The sequence below is a fragment of the Rhyacophila brunnea genome, unplaced genomic scaffold (genome assembly GCF_057557595.1).
Source record: "Rhyacophila brunnea isolate RB1 unplaced genomic scaffold, BYU_Rbru_1.0 scaffold_19, whole genome shotgun sequence".
Lineage (NCBI taxonomy): Eukaryota > Metazoa > Arthropoda > Insecta > Trichoptera > Rhyacophilidae > Rhyacophila > Rhyacophila brunnea.
In genome coordinates this window covers 19,090,633-19,111,190 of record NW_028232848.1, presented here as the reverse complement: position 1 = coordinate 19,111,190, position 20,558 = coordinate 19,090,633, and the positions used below count along the sequence as shown (strand labels likewise).

Here is a 20,558-nt window from a genome sequence, read left to right as displayed (position 1 = left end):
AGTATGAAGCTGTCACTTGGATGAGACATCTTCATACTAATTATTCCTATCCAAGTCTACTTGGACCGTGTCAACGCGGCTTAACTTTTAATAATTAATAGTACCAACCTACGAACGTATTCTCTAATAACGTTTAGTCACGCAGTAACGTCTGTCTAACTAGTACCCTATCGCAGCGTTGCCAAATTGATTTTATCCAATTGCTTATTTTGGAATAAATTTGTTAAAGTAGGTAACGTCTTGTTATTTTATTCTAAAATGGGTAAAAAATCGCCTGCCAAATCTGCCGAGGGCTCAACGATTGACTCCAATTGTCAAAAGACGCCTCCGTCGCTGACGACAGTGACCGTGATAGCCGTTACGTTTTTGGTGACCATCATCACATAGGTCATGAAGGCTTCCGCAGAACTGTAAACCCTCAAAAATGTCAGTCGGTCAGCGAAGGAGTCGGTATCGAATAGTCTGGGCGTAATCAGGCTCGCGCGTCAGGCTACAGAGCTGGAAAAACGCGAGCTTGAGAGCGCCCTCATCAAATCGAAGGCACGTGCTGAGGCAAACAGAGATCTGCTCAATCAAGAAAAGCGTCACACAACGCAACTCTCAATTGATCGCCGGCCTGTCACACGAATCTTTAGCGAAGCACCTGCGCACATGGAGAGTGAGCTGCCACCGCAAATCCTTACCCCTAAAATTTCGCGTAGTGCTGGCAATATTTTGCTGCGGCCAGCACAGCCGCATTCAGCCAGTTCCGCAAGACCCGAAACTGTCATTCCCAATAGACCCGTACCGGCAAAGCGTTCCTTTGCGGAAGTTTCCGGGGCTACACGATCTTCTGGGAAGCCGGAGATCACACCTGTTTTGGAGTTTCCGGCTTCGACTGCAGCTGCATCGGGGAAAGTCCGTTCACGTCATGCTGTGATTTTAGCAAGCAAGGACGAAGACGAACGAAGAAAAGACGAGCGAGGAGGTTGAGAAATGTATCAGAAAAACGGTGGACGTCTCCGGTCTAGAGATCGCTGTCGTGTCATTGGCGAGGGCGACTCACAACAAGTGCATCGTCAAAGTCATGAGCGAAGACGACTCCCGGAGACTGGTGGACGCTGTCAGTGACTCGGAGGTTCTCACCACATCGGTCAGCTCACTGAAATCTCCGAGGGGTGTCCTAAAGTGTATTGAGGAAAATTTTGATGGGGAACAATTGATAACTGCACTACGTTATCAAAATGCTTTCATCAAAACGTCCGCGAACGATTCCTTCAGGGTTGTGTTCACAACAAAAGGTCGTATCCAGGGCAAATCCAATTACATTCTGGAGGTGGAGTCCTCCTTGTATCATCAGATGGTGGAAGTTGGCGGCCTGAACGTTGGTTTCCAGCGGTTCGAGTGCAGCCATGCTTTAGTGTTGTGCATTGCACGAAATGCCTGGGGTATGGGCATACTGGTCATACTTGTAAGGAAGCCTTTGCGTGTCGGGGATGTGGGGGGGACCACAAAATTGCGGAATGTCCCAAAAAGAGAAAGTTGACATGCGTCAACTGCGTCCGGAAAAATAGGCGGCTCCATCTGACGGCTCCGGCGGGTCACAGTCCTCTATCGCGCGCATATTGCACCGCCAACAAGAAGCCAAGTTTACTTCCGTAACTGACTTCGGAAACCAACAAATACACCTAAAAATTGCACGGTGCGAGGTCGCCACAGTCTCTTTCATCATCGGTTTAATCCAGGAACCGTACACTGGCAACACGGGTCAAATCCGTTCGTCGCTTTTTTCAGGTATCATTTTTCAAAAGCCCAGCAGTCTATATCCAGTGAAGGCAGCTATTCTTGTGCGTCGAACGTCATCTCTAACCCACTGCATTTTACTTTCCGAGTTTAGCTCATATAGTTGCGTTGTTGTAGAACTCGACTACTTAGGAGAAACGCTACTGGTCGGATCACTGTACTGCGCGCCGTCGGTGCACATCGATGAATCGCTGACCGGCATGAGCAGGCTAATGAACACTTCAAAGGGCCACAGGCTGTTGCTCGAAGGCGACGTAAACGCAAAGAACATCTGGTGGGGCAGCCAACGTACTGATAGCAGAGGCACAGCCGTGTCAGATTTTTTAGCACAGCACGACCTAAACGTATTAAACGAGGGTTCTGTCCCAACGTTTGAAACGATCAGAGGAACTCGTAAGCTGGGAAGCTATATTGATATTACTGCGTGTTCCAACGCTCTGCTCACCAGAGTTGAAAATTGGAGAGTATGTCGTGATGCAGCGTTGGGATCCGACCACAATGCGATTGTTTTTTCATTACAGGCTGCAGATAGCTACGCTGGAAACAAAAGTTCAAATGTCAATCAACAGCGACCAGGTTTGTTTAAGACGTCCAAGGCTAACTGGATAGATTTTGGGCTTGCACTTATTTCCCAGATTCAGGATCGCGGTATCACTGTAGGTGCAAACGAAACGGAGCAACAGACATTGTTCCGAAATGCCGCCTCGATTCCTTCAAAGGAAGATGACGACGAGAACTTCACTCTCGAGGAGGTCGGAAGAACAATGAGGCTGTTCAATCCAGCTAAAGCTCCGGGACACGACAGCTTCACGGCGGATATCTGTCTCAATTCATTCTTAACTGTTCCTAGCATAGTTGTCGCTCTTTATAATGCTTGTTTGCGAATTGGTCATTTTCCAAAAATCTGGAAGGTAGCTAGAGTGGTGGTTATTCCCAAACCAGGAAAGGATGACTACGCTAACGTCTCGTCATATCGGCCCATCGGATTGCTGCCTGTGTTCGGCAAAGTACTCGAAAAATTATTTATTAATCGAGTTTCCTGGAAACTTCAGACTAAACACCTGCTCAGCGAATACAGATACGGTTTCACTCCTCAAAAGAGTACTAAAGACGCGCTTCATGCAGCAATTAATAGAATCAGGGGGGCTAACCGCGATGGCCAGCTCGTAGTGGCGGTATCTCTTGATATCAAAGGCGCGTTTGACAACGCATGGTGGCCATATCTTCTTCAACAGTTGAAATCTAAAAATTGTCCCGCTAACATTTTCAGGCTCATCAAAAACTATCTATCTGACTGAGAAGTTTTCGTTAAATATGTTGGAGCATCTGCTACCAAAGAGACATCAAAGGGATGCATACAAGGTTCGTTTTGCGGCCCTGTCCTGTGGAATATAGTTCTCGACGATCTTCTCTCTATGCCGTTTACTGAAGGTGTACACGCACAGGCCTTTGCTGATGATGTATTGCTGATTGTGCAATCCAAAGAACTTGGTTCATTAGAAACCATGACTAACAGCGTGTTGGAGAGCGTCGAGGCCTGGGGAAGGAAGGTCAAACTGTCTTTCTCCGCGGAGAAAACGAAGGCCTTATTCTTCACTAGGAGTTGCGTCTCTCCGCCTTCTCTGGTGATGAATGGGCAACATCTATCTTTTTATAGGGATTTTCAACTTTTAGGGGTAGTAATCGATGGCAAACTAAATTGGTCGAAGCACGCGGATAACATCTGCCAAAAGAGCAGCGGTGACTTCGCTCAAACTAGCAAGAATGGCCAAACCTACATGGGGTGTATTTTCTAAGCTCTTAGAATTCTCTACACTTGAGCTATTGATCCTATGATCACGTATGCGGCCAGCATATGGTATGAAGCTGCCAAACGAAAAAACGTAGCAAAAAAACTCAATACGGTTCAGCGTGCACTAGCGATACGAAAATGCAGAGCACGGCTTCACTAAATTCAACGCAAGCTCTTGCAGGACTTATGCCTCTTGATTTACGTTTAAAACAAATCGCTCTCACTTACAGAGCTAAAAACGGAGAGTTGGGCCTCGCAGGTTTTCTGTCAGACGATAGGCTTTACGAAAAACCGGTGGACTATAGAAGGCTGCCACACCCGGCTAGACTATTTTCTGAAGTGGTTTCTTATCCTGCAACGTTGGAAAGCAACGAGTGCAATAATAACATGCCGATTTTCACGGTTGGGAGCAAAATTGATGGCTGTACTGGTGCAGGCTTTTCAGTGAGCTGACCGATGCGGTGAGAACCTCCGAGCCGCTGACAGCGTCCACCAGTCTCCGGGAGTCGTCCTCGCTCATGACTTTGACGATGCACTTGTTGTGAGTCGCCCTCGCCAATGACACGACAGCGATCCCTAGACCGGAGACGTCCACCGTTTCTCTGATACATTTCTCAACCTCCTCGCTCGTCTTTTCTTCGTTCGTCTTCGTCCTTGCTTGCTAAAATCACAGCATGACGTGAACGGACTTTCCCCGATGCAGCTGCAGTCGAAGCCGGAAACTCCAAAACAGGTGTGATCTCCAGCTTCCCAGAAGATCGTGTAGCCCCGGAAACTTCCGCAAAGGAACGCTTTGCCGGTACGGGTCTATTGGGAATGACAGTTTTGGGTCTTGCGGAACTGGCTGAATGCGGCTGTGCTGGCCGCAGCGAAATATTGCCAGCACTACGCGAATTTTTAGGGGTAAGGATTTGCGGTGGCAGCTCACTCTCCATGTTCATGCCGGTCAGCGATTCATCGATGTGCACCGACGGCGCGCAGTACAGTGATCCGACCAGTAGCGGTTCTCCTAAGTAGTCGAGTTCTACAACAGCGCAACTATATGAACTAAACTCGGAAAGTAAAATGCAGTGGGTTAGAGATGACGTTCGACGCACAAGAGATTCTTACAGGTCTCGGAGTCATGCGAGCATACCTGCACCGGTTTAAAATAACATCTTATGGAGAGTGTCCATGCGACGACGGAAGCGACCAAGACGTCCTACATTTACTCCTAGATTGTCAAATCTTTAGCAAGGAGCGGCACAACCTGAACTTTTTATTACAGATGGCAGATGCGGACATTCGAGACCTTCCGGGGACCATGGCAAACGAGGCCGGAAGAGATGCACTTTTTAATTTCTGTATTGATGTAAGAAAACGAATAAAAATAATAAATGGTCACATGTAATGCTGAATCATGCATTTCAGATCCAGTGACTGCAATCATATAAGATAGGATAAGTATATGCTCTGAATATCAGTCCTTTTCGACATTTCTTTTACCACGGGTAAAAACTCGACTACAAATCGCAGTCCTCAGTTCCCAATGAATACGACAAAATATTCATTAGAATCATCACCGCCTTGCGCTACAAAGAATTTTCCAGGGTTTTTGCAAGGCGGTTTCATAGGCCCTGCCCGAATTCAAATTAGCAATTCCCGATGCGGGTAGAAGAATAGTTTTCAATAAGGCATATTCTCTCAGCCAGCACAATTTTCATTTGACTAGCATCAAGTAGAGTAGTTTGCGTGCCAAAGTCCTTAAGAAACTCGATAGTAAATGCGAGGTATCCATAAAGGCATCTAGGAAAAAAAAGGGAGCACGAGAATAATAAATATTATGAATAGGTAGGTGTACCAAAGTATTGGTGGAAATAATTTATCAGACTCGATTTCAATCTCTTTGGACTCGATTGTATTTTGAGTAATATTGGATTTTTTTATATGGCTACTCTAAACATTTTGATTGTCATATTTTTAACACGGTTGACGGATTTCAATTAATGCTGTCAGGTGTTTTGTTCATTTGTAAATGGTGCACACGAAGAAATAATGAGATTACACTATCGAAGGCACGCTAAGGTAAAATTAAAATCGATAATAATTAACGATGGACTGGACGTTTCTTTTACTACCGTTGTCTTAACATATTTTGTTATGTTTTCCTTCAGGGTAAAAATGTCTCAAAGTCATTGGGGAAACTATATGGATGGTGTGCCCGTGAAAATATCAGAGAAATATAAACCTCCGCCGCGGATAGCGTTGCCGTCCGGCCTTTTAGAGAAAATAAATTCTTACTCGGAGTCGGTGGAATCGATAAGTTACGATTTCAGCCTCGAAAATAATGTCTTGAAAAAATTAGAAGAGTGGAAAAATGCAAAAGAGACGGAACGCAACGAAAGAAACCATCGGCTGCAGCTGCGAGAAGAAGCCAGACAGAGGGAGCTCGATTTGATAGCTGCCACGGAAACTGAAGAAAGGTTAAAGCAGCTCAGTATATCTGAAGTATCTTATCCTAGCACGGAGGAAATCAGCGAAATGTCACCAGACGACGGCGCAGATTGCAAACCTCCCGGAGATGATGGCTCTACTCCGACGCGAGGCTTGGATGAGGCTGAGAAAGTTCCCGTGGCTAGTTCGGAGAACTATGCTGAGAATATGGCTGACAATGTTTACCAATTTGGTGCCCACGTTCCGAGCTCGTTTGCCACCAATAAATATTTAGAGAAGACTAAATATGAATCCAATTCCGATATCCTTCAACCGACACCCGTTTCCCCCAACAGAATATACGCTCCTACAAATTTGCTAGACGATCCGGATCCTATAAAGCAGCTTCAGAAAAGTATTCAAAACAAATCACAGTCAAAGTCATTCCGTCATAAGCCATTTTATATTCAAAATAACATAGACAATTTGACATTTTCCGACTTTGAAAATGACACCTCTAGCCCGTTTGATAATATGGAATTAAAAACAATGAATGATATTGAGTTATTGGCTCAAGTGCTTACATCGCATCAGTCGACTCTCAACTCACAGGTTGTTGAACCTGACAATATGGTTACTGATAGCTTTCCAAATCAGTCAATGTGTGATCCTAATTCAGTTAGCATGTATTCTAATACACATTCCACGGCAGCTGGTGCTGACGTTTACTCTCATAATTTAATATACAGTCACAATCCTCATCCGGGTATAGACAAAACTTATTCCGGGATTATGAATTGTGTGCCTATGACGAACGGTTATTATGATAACACTGGTGGTAAAGTAACATCATACACTACTAACGTAGGAATGAGTAATGTCAATGGCTATTATTCACCTGAATACGGCTACACAATGGCTAATCCTGGTTACCAACAAGTTAATCCAACTTACAATCAACCAATTAATGAAGGATATACATATAGTAAGCCTAGCGAGCAAAATACTGTAAATAGTGATAGCTACCAAAGAGAACAAAACGTTTCATATAATCATACGGTCAAAAATGTTTATGATTATTACAAAATGGACTACCCCGGTTACCCTCAGATGAATTACGCCCAGTACCCTCACGTAACGCATACTACTCAGAAATTAGAAGACGAAAAAGACGACGATTCCGAATTTTTAAAACTCAGCAAATCTCGATCACGTAGTGTCCCCGATATTGTCAAGGAGTTAGATAACGAAGTCGCTGGATCCCGTCTAAGATCTCGAGAGAGGTCTCATAACAGCAGCCCTGCTCCGTCTAATCCTGCTTACCGTCCCGTCCCATCTACTTCTCAATCGTTGAGACAAGAGAATCTCAGCAATCCGTTCGATAACCTTTCACAGACACTGCAGTTGAAATGCAAACGTATAAGTGGAATGGGGTTTCCACTTGATAGAGTCTCCCGGGCTTGTGAGGGTTTCGGACAGGATGATAAGAAGGTAAATATGTTTTTATCGTTCATATTGACACTGTCGCCTTACGTTGTGAATCTATGCGTAAACTTTTCCACATGATAAATATATTGCTAAACTATTCAAAACTTTCTGCGTAATGTAATGTAATGTTGAGATGTCGTTTAGGCTAACTAAGTCATCCTTAGTGCATAGTGCAGAATCAATAGTTGCACTTGGTTTAGTTACACGACGCATTCATTTGGCATCTTCACTTTTTTGCTATAGAAAGTACCATTTTTTTTAAATTCTGATTCCTTTGACAAAACTTAAAATAACTTTTTTTGCCAGAATTTTTTCAAATACTGGTGGAAATTTTTGTAGACAATTGAGCAATGGTAGAGTGTTGACAAATTAAATCAGGGAACCTTTTTGAGCCGTGATCAAGATTAGGGTAATAGTTTTAAAAGTTCTGAACCAAAAAGCTGTTACTTTCGAAACACAGTGGCTCTAGTTTTTATAATGATGGTACATATTTTGTAACATACTGTATGTGAGTATATAAAGCCTTGTATTCACTAGGGGACAAAATGTTCCCCAATGTGACGCGCAACATAGTCTACGTGACGTTGCGCACTGTGCCCCAACGTTGTACACAACATATTGCGGAATTTCTACTTGACGGGGACATGTTGCATGCTGTCGCTTCGCAAGTGAGCGCATAGGCCGCGCGTCTGTCCTGCGTCAGATGTTGACAGATGTCAGAGATGGTGCGCAATGTCTCGCTCAACATGAGTCACTCGAATATCTGCTCTACTTTCTTTCTCTTTATAGTAAGTACTTCCGCATCCACCACCTTTTCTCACTCTTACGTTTCGATAAAGTACTCGTTAGAATAAATATGTATGCAGCACTGACCAACACAACCTCCACAGGCAGTAACTGATGGGAGTCCTGGTGTCTACAAGCAAAATGTTCTGCGACATTGTTCCCGAGATGTCGATATAGATGTTGAACGCCATGTCCAGCGATATGTTGCTCCATTTGTTCCCTAGTGAATACATGGCTTAAAGAGTGTGATTGATGTTGAAGATATTTCATGACCCCCGCAATTGCCAATTGACCCAATTTTGGTTCACGACCCAGAGGTTAATAACCCATGTAAAATGGATGGAAAAAGGATGTGTGAAAAATAAGAGCTGTTGTAAACTATGTTGCATATAATTTATTCTTGATCTGCCCGAATCCGCTCATACAAATTTTATTCTTTCATTTCTAATTCCAAAAAGCGATAAGTCCACATTTGGTCAAAATCGAGAAAAAAATATGCACGTATTCTTTGTATAATTTTACACAATATGTATTGATCTATAAATACCAAAACGCGACATAACCCTACGAAAAAAAAAATATTTTAAGTCTCGATTTATTACAAAAAGCGCCAAGTCCGTGTTTCATATTATTTAAAGCTTGCTTGATTTCGTGCGTGTTTAAGTCAACCAATAAGGGAATGTTCAATATTGGAAAAGGCGTCACCCATGCTGTAGCATCTGGTAAACTCATGACAGTGCCACGGAAATATGTGCCTTATGCGGAATAAATTAAAAAGTGAGGTACAAGTAGCGCTACGTCCAATTTTATTTTGCCTATATTTATTACATTTAAGAGTTTATCGGCTGAAACAAATTTCCATTTGGTTCTAATTTCGACATAGAATACAATGGAAAAAATAATCTCACGTTAAAACAAATAATTGAAGCTTGAAACATAAAAACGTTGTTTTCCGAAAATATTGAATTGTGGATTTGTGTTGAAGCTGTGTTAATTCTATACATCATTATTGTCCTATTCTACTAATACATATATTGCTGTACTGTCACATTTTTATTGTAAAAATACATTTAGCATGTACTAATTTAATTATTAAATGTGCTTGCGATGGCTGAGTAGTAATGTGTCAGCTTGTAAATTCACATGTTGTTTATTAAGAACTTGTATTAAGAAACCTCTTCACGAGGCAGAGCAGCATCCACAGGATTGTAGAGCCAAAAAAAATTTAATTGAAAATGAGTTCTATTTACATTGCAATAAAAGTGATTTTTACATATTTTCGTTAGATGTCTTATTATGAGTTATTCTGTAAGACATTTCCACTTTAGCGTTAAGATTTTGTAATTCTGTGTATCAATGATTTTACGCCCAACATCTCCAAATTTGCAGTTGGCTAATATATCTTTGTTTCCATTTTCAGATGATAGAGTATCTGCTGGCGATGGGTGAACTGATGGATTTGGGATTTCCTGAAAGCAGAGTGTCGAAAGCTTTGCTACAAAATAATTGCAATAGAGATAAAGCTCTTGATGAGCTGTTATCCTAGCAAACTTTACTTTGTTAAAAAAAGCCTAATCTTTCAATTATTGACTATTTTCATATTACCATGCGCAGTAGAGAATTTTGAAATAGCCACGATAGGAGACTATGAGTTATTTTTTCTCAAGCTTGAAAGAATGATCGATGAAGCCATAATTTAAGTTGAACAATTCTAAGTAATATTTATTACTCACATGAGAGTTAGTAGTCTACACATCCCCGGTAAATAATACGTTTATTTTAATAATGTACGATTATTTGAGTAGCCCACTTTGAATATCAGTTGTCACCAACCAATACGCAATCAATTTTGATAAATTATTTGACCCGATCTAAAAACATTATGATTTATAAAATTTCATATTTCGTGATTGGCCATATTTTTCTTTGTGTTTAATTTGATATAATTTTGATGTAATATGAATGTATTTAAAAAAAAATGAGTTATTGATGCTGACTGCCTACATGTGAAAACTTGAAATTAACTAATGAAAGACAAAACTTTAAACCCAAATGCAAAATGTTGCAGAATACACCCGGCCAATCAAAAGCATGATAACTATATAAATGAAGCGTTAAATATGAATGAGTTTAAAAAATATCATTGAAGGAATTATTCCGCTGAGCTTGTTCATGAATATAAATAATGTAGCACTGGTATAGCTCTGCCTTCCTGTGGGTCTATTCTATACACAAGGCAGTTATCGGTGGCTATCGACGGTAGTTTATCATATTTATGTATTGGGAGGGTTAATTTTATTGTTACAATAAGTTAACTGTTTAAACTGTCAAAAAGTGCTATGTTTTAACAGCCCCTTTCTCGGCTGTGTTAACTTTTAGAGTGAGATAGACAGTTTAGATGGCTAACTTATTGTAACAATTATAATACCTCGATACATAAATATGATAAACTACCGTCGATAGCCGCCTTTTGTATAGAATAGACCCACTTGTCTCAATATGATAATTTATATCTTCGGTAGTTTTGAATATTGTCACATGTGTTCTATCTCTTGAGAATTATTGCAATTGAATTATTACATGTCACGAAATATCAAAAATAGTAGCAAAAAGCCAATGATGATAATCCAAATACCTCATGGGAAAATTTAAGCTATGGAGATTGCCGATTTATCATTCTTATGCTATTATTTAATTAATAGCGTACTAGCGTATTAAAAAATAGGATGTGAACAGTATTGATAATGAAATCGTTTGTTTTTCAGAAGTGCATAGTTACTTCATATTTTCATCGGAAAAGAGTACCTAAATAACTTTTGTATTTTGTTTGAATTTAGTTAAATCAACTGTGATTTTGAGTAATATATTTTCTTTTATGTCATAAAGGCAACACTATTAGTTTTATAATAATCTTAGATTCCCAAAATCACCAAATTATATTTACGCATTGCATATTCAATATTAATTTTATGAAATTTAACAGTACTTTCAGTTAATAAAACGATAGGACAACCACCATTGTTGCTGATATATAATACCTACTACTTAAGTTTTTCTTACACTCGTCAGTTGTGTAAAATGTTGTGAAGTGTATTTTTGATTGCAAAATACTTAATTTAATCGAGCTGCACACCAATGTTGTATAACTATCAGGTATGTCCAACGTGTCAATCGCATCATAGGAATTGAGCTGTGAAAATGTAAAAAAGTATACATTCGGTTGTGATATACCTAATATGATTACATTGACATTTTGAAGTGGAAGCATTAACCATTCCCTTTTTATTTTTTTAACCAGCTTACTTTTGTCGTTTTCAAATTAACCATGAGGAAGCCCAAGTGACCTCACTGTATCCTTTGATTTGTAATCTATCACAACGCCTTGTTGCAGGAGTGAGAGAAAGAGAAGTTTTGAAACCCTGTGCTTTAAACTAAAGCGTAGTTTCCCCTCACTGTATGCACAGTATGAGAACAGAATCGAATACGATCAAGACCGAAACTAACAATCTTTTTCGCAACGAATAGGAAATTGAGTATTTCTTTCTGATAGTCAAAGACAACGTGGGAGAGTGTGATAGATCACTGCTAGTTTTGATAGTGGATAGTGGGTCACAGCCTACTTGAAAAGCTGTACATGCCCGTTATACGTTATCATCATATGCTTCAAACTAGAATAAATGGATCATGTGTGCTTCTTTTGTCTGTCTTCAGCCATCATCTTCACTCGGGTCACAGTCGGGCACATCTGATGAGGCAGCACACCCCATACTGTTCATAAATGTTGCTCCCAAATATCAAAATAACAAATATTTTTCAACACTGAGTGTAATTAATTATGTGTGCAGTTTATTGGTTGGAGAAGTCTCAATAATTTTTAGATTTTAAATCACTCGACATTTAACTGACAATGTGACATATTGTGACTGCAATGTGGGCCCGTACCCAAACCAAAACACACACAAATTGAATGTGACTATTACCCATACACTTGGTGTGTGACTTATGTTAAAGGTGTAAGAAACCCACAAAGTAATTCTTGGAATCTGTAATAAGCGAATGTCAAGAATATTAATTATCAGATTTTTTAAAAAACACGTTACATTGATGTCAAAATACATTTAATAATACATAAATAGTTGCATAATGTAAAGAGCAGTATCACTATAGCGTTTAAAATTTATTTATAAGTAATTTTAAGTATTATTTATGTTAGGAAACAAGGTTTATACAATATATGTAATGTAAATATTATTATAGTGTAGTTTTGCTATGGTCCGATTTGTATATAAATGCCTAAAAACTGCAATGCAATAATAAATTATTAATGTAAAGATTTTGTGTTCTTATTATTTTTAGTCTTGATTTAGCTTGTGAATTCAATGGTTGCGTATAATGCTTAAAATGCATTATCATCCCGTTGTGTTGTCACAGTAAGCTGCCGCTACGCGAAAAGTGTAATGTCGTTTTCTTGGTACCTATTTAAAATGTTATCAGACTGATGCTCCCATCCCGTAGCACATTTCAAACCTTCAAATGAGTTTTGTCAGTAAGCGAAATATGCTGAAATCGCCAGAACAACAATGAGGTCACCTCACGCGTAATGCGCTACATCATGAACCACACTAGTCAGCAAACGTTGAAAAATCTATACTTCTCTGAAATTTTAAGCAAAGCAGTGGGGTTTGAAGAAACAAAAAGTGGATTAAGGAAAATAAAAATGTAAACCAAAGACTTTCCTAAAAAATACTTTGGTCACGGTGTGGAAAATGTATCCTTGTAAAATTAGCAGGCAATATTAATAATGCAGTATTCGATATTCTGGAGCAGTGGAATTTTAAAAACTAACCAACACGATCTGGAATTTTTTTTCTTAGTTTAATGAAAATAAATAAATATGACTGACAAAGTTTAGCTATGTTAGATCTCCATAGAATACCTTCACTCTTCGTCATTTTGGAGGGAACAGTTGATAAAACATAACTAATTCATTTATCAACAGGCATCTTGTCAGTTTGCATTCAAAGAAATATATTATGATTATTGCTTTCGCTAAGTACTTTTGAACATATTATATTATGATAATAATATTTATATACTCAGGATGGCGTCGCGGCATAAGCGTCAGCCTATAACGCCGTGGGTCCCAGGTTCGAATCTTGGGTTTGACAAGTACACATTGTTTTTCAATTTGTGTATGAGTCACGAGTATGGACATAATGGGTTGAGCAAATAGCTGATATCCATTTCTCGTAAAAACAAAATCTGTTAATACAAACCTCCACTCTGTGTAGGCCATAGATAAGGGTGGAGGCCCATACAGTAACGTCCCGTGGGGTTAGCCAGATTGAGCGTCGATTGGGGGCGGCAAATCGAGGAAAATCATTAGGTACCTATATCTACATAGCAATAGCTACCTAAACTTAGTAGGTACTTAATAACGGAAATATCTTTCCATTAAAAAATTCAGCTCACTGGTTGGAAACAAAATGTAATAAGAGGATTAAGAAAGCTGTAATTTCTTTGTCAGGTTCGTGATGTCTAGTTAACTTCTGTTGCCCTTGGATATCACTTAGTTACCAGAAATGACACGTGCAGATTTGCGAATTATAGGTAGGTTAGTACATAACAAATTTCAAATTTATCCAAATATTTTTGCCGGTCACTCACGAGTTTTGGAAGTTGTCAGGTGTATTTTTACCGCAACCGTGGAATCGTAAAATATTGTCTATTGAAGTATAGAATATGGCATTTAAATTCGATTTGGATGATAGTTACCGACTTTGCAACAAAAAAGGCCAGGAAAGTTTTTTTTATTTTGATGGTTGAGTGTTAAGACTTTTAATTAATAATGTATTTATGATTAAAAGTATGTGTATATTAAATAGATACCAAGGGAAATTATTTTGTTTAAATGTAGCTACAATAAAATCATAGTAAAAATGGTGCGAAAATAATAAATCTGTGTATTGCTAAATTGTACCAACCAAATGTGTCAGAAATATCAACCAAATAGGACTTTTGACTGTGACTAAGTCTCTAACTTAATTATTCGTTTTATATAATATCTAAATTTAATTTTGTATGTTTTAGTGGTAGGTATATAATATTTGAAGTCATACCAACCTTTGGCCCTCGTATGCCTTGATGCCAGATCAGGTATGCTTCCATTTGAAATGCTGAGTATGTCGACTATCCATGATAGCTCTGCCAACAAATCCTACCTCTAACCTCTCCGTGGGGGTCCTTAGGCAATGCAGCATGCTGTAGCAGATAGAGGAGGGTGCAAGGCGAATCACCAGCGCCTAAAAAACTGGTACATTCTGGCTACGGGAAGGAAAACCCCTACAGAAAACCAGGGCATCTTGACGGGCCCTAAGGTGGCAGCCCCACCAGTGAACTCGGGTGCTGTGGGATGATCACCTGCACACCCTAAAACAACAGATTAATCCAAGCACCGGAAGCCTCGGACCCCCGTTTCCATCTTGACGACCTCGCCTGAATTCGGTAAACGATTTTGTTTTGGAACCTACAATATCCGTACTCTAAATGTCCCTGGAAAGGCCGAGCATCTAACTGAAATACTTTCTCAATACAAGTTAGATGTTCTCGGGATCTGTGAGTGTCGACTCACTGGCATTGGCGAGAAGTTTATTCGTGGGTTTCGTCTATTGTACTCCGGACATGCCACATTGCGACGTAGTGGAGTCGGATTGCTGATGTCCAAGGAAGCTTGCAAGTGCCTCACCAGCTGGGAACCTATCTCCGAACGTCTACTCCGTGCTACTTTCAAGACCAAGTCGGGCTCCATCACTCTTCTGCAGTGCTATGCTCCCACAGAGGCTGCTAGCGATGCAGATAAGGATACATTCTACGAAAGTTTGGCGGAAGCCGCCGGAAACATCCCCAGCTGTGATCATGCAGTTATCCTTGGTGATCTAAATGCCAAAGTAGGATCTGACCTCTCGCGTGGACCCTTTGTGCTGGGAAAACATGGCCTTGGCCAAATGAACGATAATGGTTCCCGTCTGGTAGATTTTCCCTCAATGAATGGTCTTGTGATTGGTGGTAGTCTTTTCCCTCATAAGACCATCCACAAATATACATGGATATCACCAGACGGTAATACAAGAAACCAGAACGACCACATATTGGTCAAAGCGAAATACCGGCATGAACTGCTAGACGTGCGGACATATAGAGGTGCAGACATCCACAGTGACCACGAACTCTTGGTCGGGAAATCCCGTATAGACCTCAAACGAGTCCCAAAACCCAAAAGGACGGTCAGACTCGATGCGGAAAAACTGAAAAGTACCCGTGTGCGTGCAACCTATGAGCTGGAGCTGCGGAAGCGCTTATATGATGCTCGAACTCTCACGTCTTCCATTGACTCGGATCCCTTGGAAGGATAATGGATATTATTCCGTGATGCTATAATGAGCTCCGCAACTACTGCCCTAGGAGAGCGGCATACGCATAGGCCGGACTGGATGTCACCTCATACATGGGAGATGATTGAGAAGAGGAAGCTCCTGAAAGAATTGCGAGACAATGGTATATACGACCCACAGCGCAGCGTTGAATACCAGACAATGGACCGCGTGGTAAAGCATTCTGCCCGCCGCGATAAGCGCCGACGCCTGGATGACCTCATTCGGGATGCGGAATCTGCTGCCTGCAAGAATAATCCAAGTGCTCTCTTCCTCATCACCAGAGCAATTTGCGGTAGAAAACTGATACACCCCTGTTACAGGCGGGCTTCTCCCGGTGTCATAAGTCGAAACGTAACCCTGACCTCTAGAAACGGCTTCATAAAACATCTAATCTGATTCCTTGCTCAACTACGTAATTTTTTTTTTTATTCATAAGTAAAGGCCTTCGTCCGGTGTGTGAAAATCATATACTGGGCGGACGTGTAATTAAGATAAATTTAATTTGATTTAAAAAGTATAAATGATGATGGATGAAAGAGATAATTTTAAGACTAAATATAAGTATTCAAATATAATAAATTTTGCCGGCAACGTTAAAATCTCTGCGCGCCTGCGCCGAGGTGGTCCTCGTGATTCGTCAAATCAAAAGGATCACGCGATAAAATTTGGCCAATCACGAGAGTCCTTTTTGCTGGTCGGCGTGGGTACGGGGAATTTTAAAAAGAAAAAAAAAAGTTAGTAAGTGTCCTTTTGTAAACCGTGTACGGACCTGCGAAACTGATTGTAAAAACAAAATATGTAAAAGACTACAAAATAACGTTGTCCAATTAATATTGAAATATATAACGCTAAGACCCGCACAAGAAAGACTTAGTGTTTTATTTAATTTAACAAACATAAATATATCGTTCTTTTTTGTGAATCCGGGGTTCGATGGACACCTGAGCTAGCCGCTGGAACCCCGGATATCTCAAAACGTCCAGTGGTCACTGCATTACGCAACTCTGATGGAGTGACAGTCATTGAACCTGCAAAGGTCCAGGAGCTATGGCGCCAACATTTCAGTGATGTCCTGAATCGCCCACCTCCATTGCATCCCTTCGATATTCCGTCGGAGATCACCGCCCTCGGAATCACTACTGCATCGGGATTCTGCGAAGATCCTCCGACAACTGCTGAAGTTAAAGAGGCTGTCAAAAGACTGAAGCGCAGGGAAGCTCCTGGAGATGATGGCATCTGTGCAGAATTTCTGCTCTGCGGACTGAGCGCTGTATTGCCGTCCTTGTGTGACCTTCTGCACGAGGTGTGGGAAAGGGAGCAGTGTCCCAAAGCCTGGAGGGATGGCACCGTTGTTACTCTGCACAAAAAGGGTAACCCACAAGACTGTAATAATTACAGAGGAATCACTCTCCTCAGCGTTCCCGAGAAGGTGTTGGCGCAGATTCTCCTGTACAGGATTAGAAGTCCCATACTGGACGTTTTGCGTGCGCAGCAGAGTGGATTTGTCCCGGGGAACTCCTGCTCAGAGCATATTTCAACTCTCCGATGCCTCCTGCAACAGTACCAAGAGATGAATATACCTGTCGTCTGCTGCTTCGTGGACTATGAAAAGGCATTTGACAGTCCTCATCGTGAATCTCTGTGGCAAATTCTGATAGGCTATGGTGTCCCACGGAAACTGGTCGCCGTGATAAGTGCTCTCTACACCAATACAGAGTGTCGCGTGAGAGCAGCCGGAACATCCTCTGACCTCTTTGAAATCACGTCAGGAGTCAAGCTAGGATGTGTACTTGCGCCCTTTCTTTTTATCATCATGATGGATTTCATAATGCGTAAGACGGTTTGCCCCGACAGTGGGATACACCTACATCATGATGACACAACCGATCTATGCGAAGAAAGACTGTGCGACTTGGAGTATGCAGACGAGGCAGTCGTGTTTGACTCGACGATCGAAAGGTTAGAGGTAACCGTGAACAGGCTAGCCGCGAACTCGATGCGTGTGGGTCTTCATCTGAATGCCGCTAAGACTAAATCCATGTGCAGTGCTGCATGCATTGACGCCGACACTCCTCTGCGGGTTTCTGGTCTGCCCGTCGAGCTGGTGTCCAGATTCAAATACTTGGGTGCCACGGTTGCCGATGATGGTGGTATTTCTAGTGAGCTTGGAATCCGCATGGGTGTGGCGGGCCTGCGTTCAACCAACTTGGAGACGCATGGAGGTCAAGGCTGTATTCTGTGAGGACCAAATGTCGTTTGTTTAACGCGTGCGTGCTACCTGTGCTCCTGTATGGCTGTGAGACATGGCATCTTACTAAGCTTCAAGAGTCTCGGCTTTTGAGCTTTGAGAATTGATGTCTCCGCCGAATCTTAGGGGTACATTGGTACGACCGCGTTACAAACACCCGAGTTTGTGAACAGACACAACAGCCTTCGGTGATTGAAGTCATCACGAAGAGACGATTTACGTGGCTGGGACATGTATTCCGGATGCCGCCAAAGAGTGCGGCACTTCGTACCCTTGTGGCACAGCCTCAAGGGTTCCGTCGCCGTGGCCGGCCCTCCCTCACCCTGCAGCGATGCTACAAAAGCGACCTACGTGCTGCAGGTCTGACATGGCGGGAGGCGCAGGAGTTGGCGATGGACCAAGGGAAGTGGCGCCAACTTGTGCTTGCCCAATGCCCCAATGTTGGGACGTGACAGGGTGAAAGAAGAAGAAGAAGAGATATAATATTTTGTTAGTAATGTATCCATACAACACATTTCTTAGATATTGAAGTCATGAGAGATGATAAAAAATGACGCGGCATTTTGTCTAGGGACATCACTGGGCCCATATGATCTTATTAGGATCAGACATGGTCGGAAGAAGAAAAAAAATAATATAGAGGGTAGAAAGTACACTCTGTCCATGGATTTTTTTTTAATTACTTTTTTTACCTACCTATTTATAAAAATTACATTACAAAATACATTTTTAATAAAAGTTGGTATCTATTATAGTTCTTTTTTTAAAGAAAAAAAAATGAACATCTTTGATGTTTTGCAACACTACAATGCAAATATTCCAAATTCCAAAAATTAACAAGAAATTTGACATGAATAAATAATTGAATATAATCTATTAGATGAGATTTTAATAATAATTAAAATCTCTTACAGTTTAAAATGTACACAACATAATTATTAGTAAAATTGACGTTATGAATAATTCGGGAAACTTTGATTCTTCTGTCAATTCAAAGGCAGTATATTATGCTAGGAGAAAGAAATATCATACCTATTTAAGTAACTACACTCAAGGAATAACCAAGATCTTGACTGTCACTTACGATGATCCCCAGGAGGCAAATGACAGTGGTATACCGATATCGCCCACTGATACTGTGTTAAATTACGATACTTTCTCAAAATCAAGGAATCCGAAAGATCAAGGCGCACAAAAGCATTTAGGCACCAAATCTTCGTTCGACGAAGATATTTATTTAAAGCGACTCTCACGAGTTGTATACCCTCAGAAGAGTGAAAATAAATGTAATCTGCTGAAATGTAAATCGATTCCTACACCTTCGGATCCTGACAGTTATCTGATTGTAGATTCGGAAAAGAAAAACATTTTCATTTTAGAAGACGGGAACTCTATTAAAATCCCTGTTAATATTAAAGGCCCGTACAAAATCATCGAGACGCCATCCAGTGTGAATATCAAGATTTGGAAAGGAAAGACAATAGAGAGAGATACAACACCAGTTCAAGAAATGAAGTTTGAGGTTCAACAGAAAGTAGAGGTACAGAAAATTGTGGATGACTTAGAAATAAAAGGTGAACCAAACGTAGAAGATAAACCAGAAATAAAAGATGAACCAGAAATAAAAGATGAACCAAAAATAGAAGACGAACCAAAAATAGATGTACTAAACATAAAAGATGAACCAGAAATAAAAGAAGAAACAAAAATTAAATATCAACCAAAAATAGTGGAACCACCCAGATATAAAAATCAACTGAAAGATACTGGAAATAAGAAACTCAGTGAAGGAAAACCACGATGGAATTCATGTATGAGACCATGCATACCCTTTGGTTCAACAAGAAGCAAGCGAAAGTCAAATAGTTCAAATTCTTGCAGTTCAGACATTTACAAAAAGCCATTACAAAATAAACAGAAAGTAGAAAATCTGAACCTATGTGAATCGGGTTGGTTTCAACCCGAAACAGTAGGGGAGAAGGTTGCTCTAGTTGTAATTCCTATTTCAGGTGGAAATACTGTCGATCTTGTACCTGTTACGATACCAAAATGTATGTGTAAAATTCCTGGAACATAATCAGTTCAAGTCACTTGCAATTAACTTGTAAGTAAATACAAAATACTGGATACACAACTAATTGAATGTTTTGTGTATATTTTTACATAGGTAGGTACCTATCTATTTTACAAAATCTTGAAGTTCGCTGACAGCTTTGGTGACACAACTTCACTTAAAAGACCTGGAAGGAAAAGGAACTCACGACTTCGTTGGCCAATTCCAATTTGGGTGATATCAGGAGTCAGGATCTTTCTTTTTCTTTAGGTGTGTCTTTTATCGAATGTGCCCGGCGACCAAATTGCAGTACATCTACCCATGACCCCCACATCCTGAAACGGGCCCCCAGGCCGGGTTCTTTGGTGGGCCCGTTACCTATCGCTAGGGTTAAAGGCAGTGTGACTCTACAGAAGCGTTTTTCCAAACGGTGTTCCAGGTAAAACTAAAGGTATCCATTGTATTTTTTGAATAAATCCACTTGAATTATGAAGTTTTCGAATATTGACACACATCACACATCAAAATTTGCATCACACAACTACATATTATTATAACCTTTTC

General features: G+C 40.7%; 3 protein-coding genes across 4 annotated transcripts; all 3 read left to right on the top strand.

Moving 5' to 3' along the window:
• Nucleotides 1-1,066: 1,066 nt before the first annotated feature.
• LOC147072818 (uncharacterized) lies at nt 1,067-3,080 on the top strand. Its single transcript, XM_085945726.1, has 2 exons — nt 1,067-1,367; nt 1,900-3,080. The coding sequence occupies exons 1-2, from the start codon at nt 1,067-1,069 to the stop codon at nt 3,078-3,080; spliced, it is 1,482 nt and encodes a 493-aa protein (XP_085801852.1).
• Nucleotides 3,081-5,520: 2,440 nt separating this feature from the next.
• On the top strand, nt 5,521-12,588 carry LOC147072817 (uncharacterized). 2 transcript variants are annotated; one of them, XR_015070530.1, is made up of 3 exons: nt 5,521-5,638; nt 5,728-7,982; nt 8,485-8,829. XR_015070530.1 is itself a non-coding variant. In XM_085945853.1 (3 exons), the coding sequence occupies exons 2-3, from the start codon at nt 5,735-5,737 to the stop codon at nt 9,804-9,806; spliced, it is 1,869 nt and encodes a 622-aa protein (XP_085801979.1). In that variant the 5' UTR covers nt 5,521-5,638; nt 5,728-5,734; the 3' UTR covers nt 9,807-12,588. The 2 variants fall into 2 exon arrangements, 1 of the variants encoding a protein (XP_085801979.1); XM_085945853.1 differs by lacking the exon at nt 8,485-8,829 and adding an exon at nt 9,681-12,588 and having other exon boundaries at nt 5,728-7,477.
• Nucleotides 12,589-14,976: 2,388 nt separating this feature from the next.
• On the top strand, nt 14,977-15,672 carry LOC147072816 (protein CFDP2-like). Its single transcript, XM_085945725.1, has one exon. It carries the CDS (start codon nt 14,977-14,979, stop codon nt 15,670-15,672), a length of 696 nt encoding a protein of 231 aa, XP_085801851.1.
• The last annotated feature ends 4,886 nt before the right edge of the window (nt 15,673-20,558 follow it).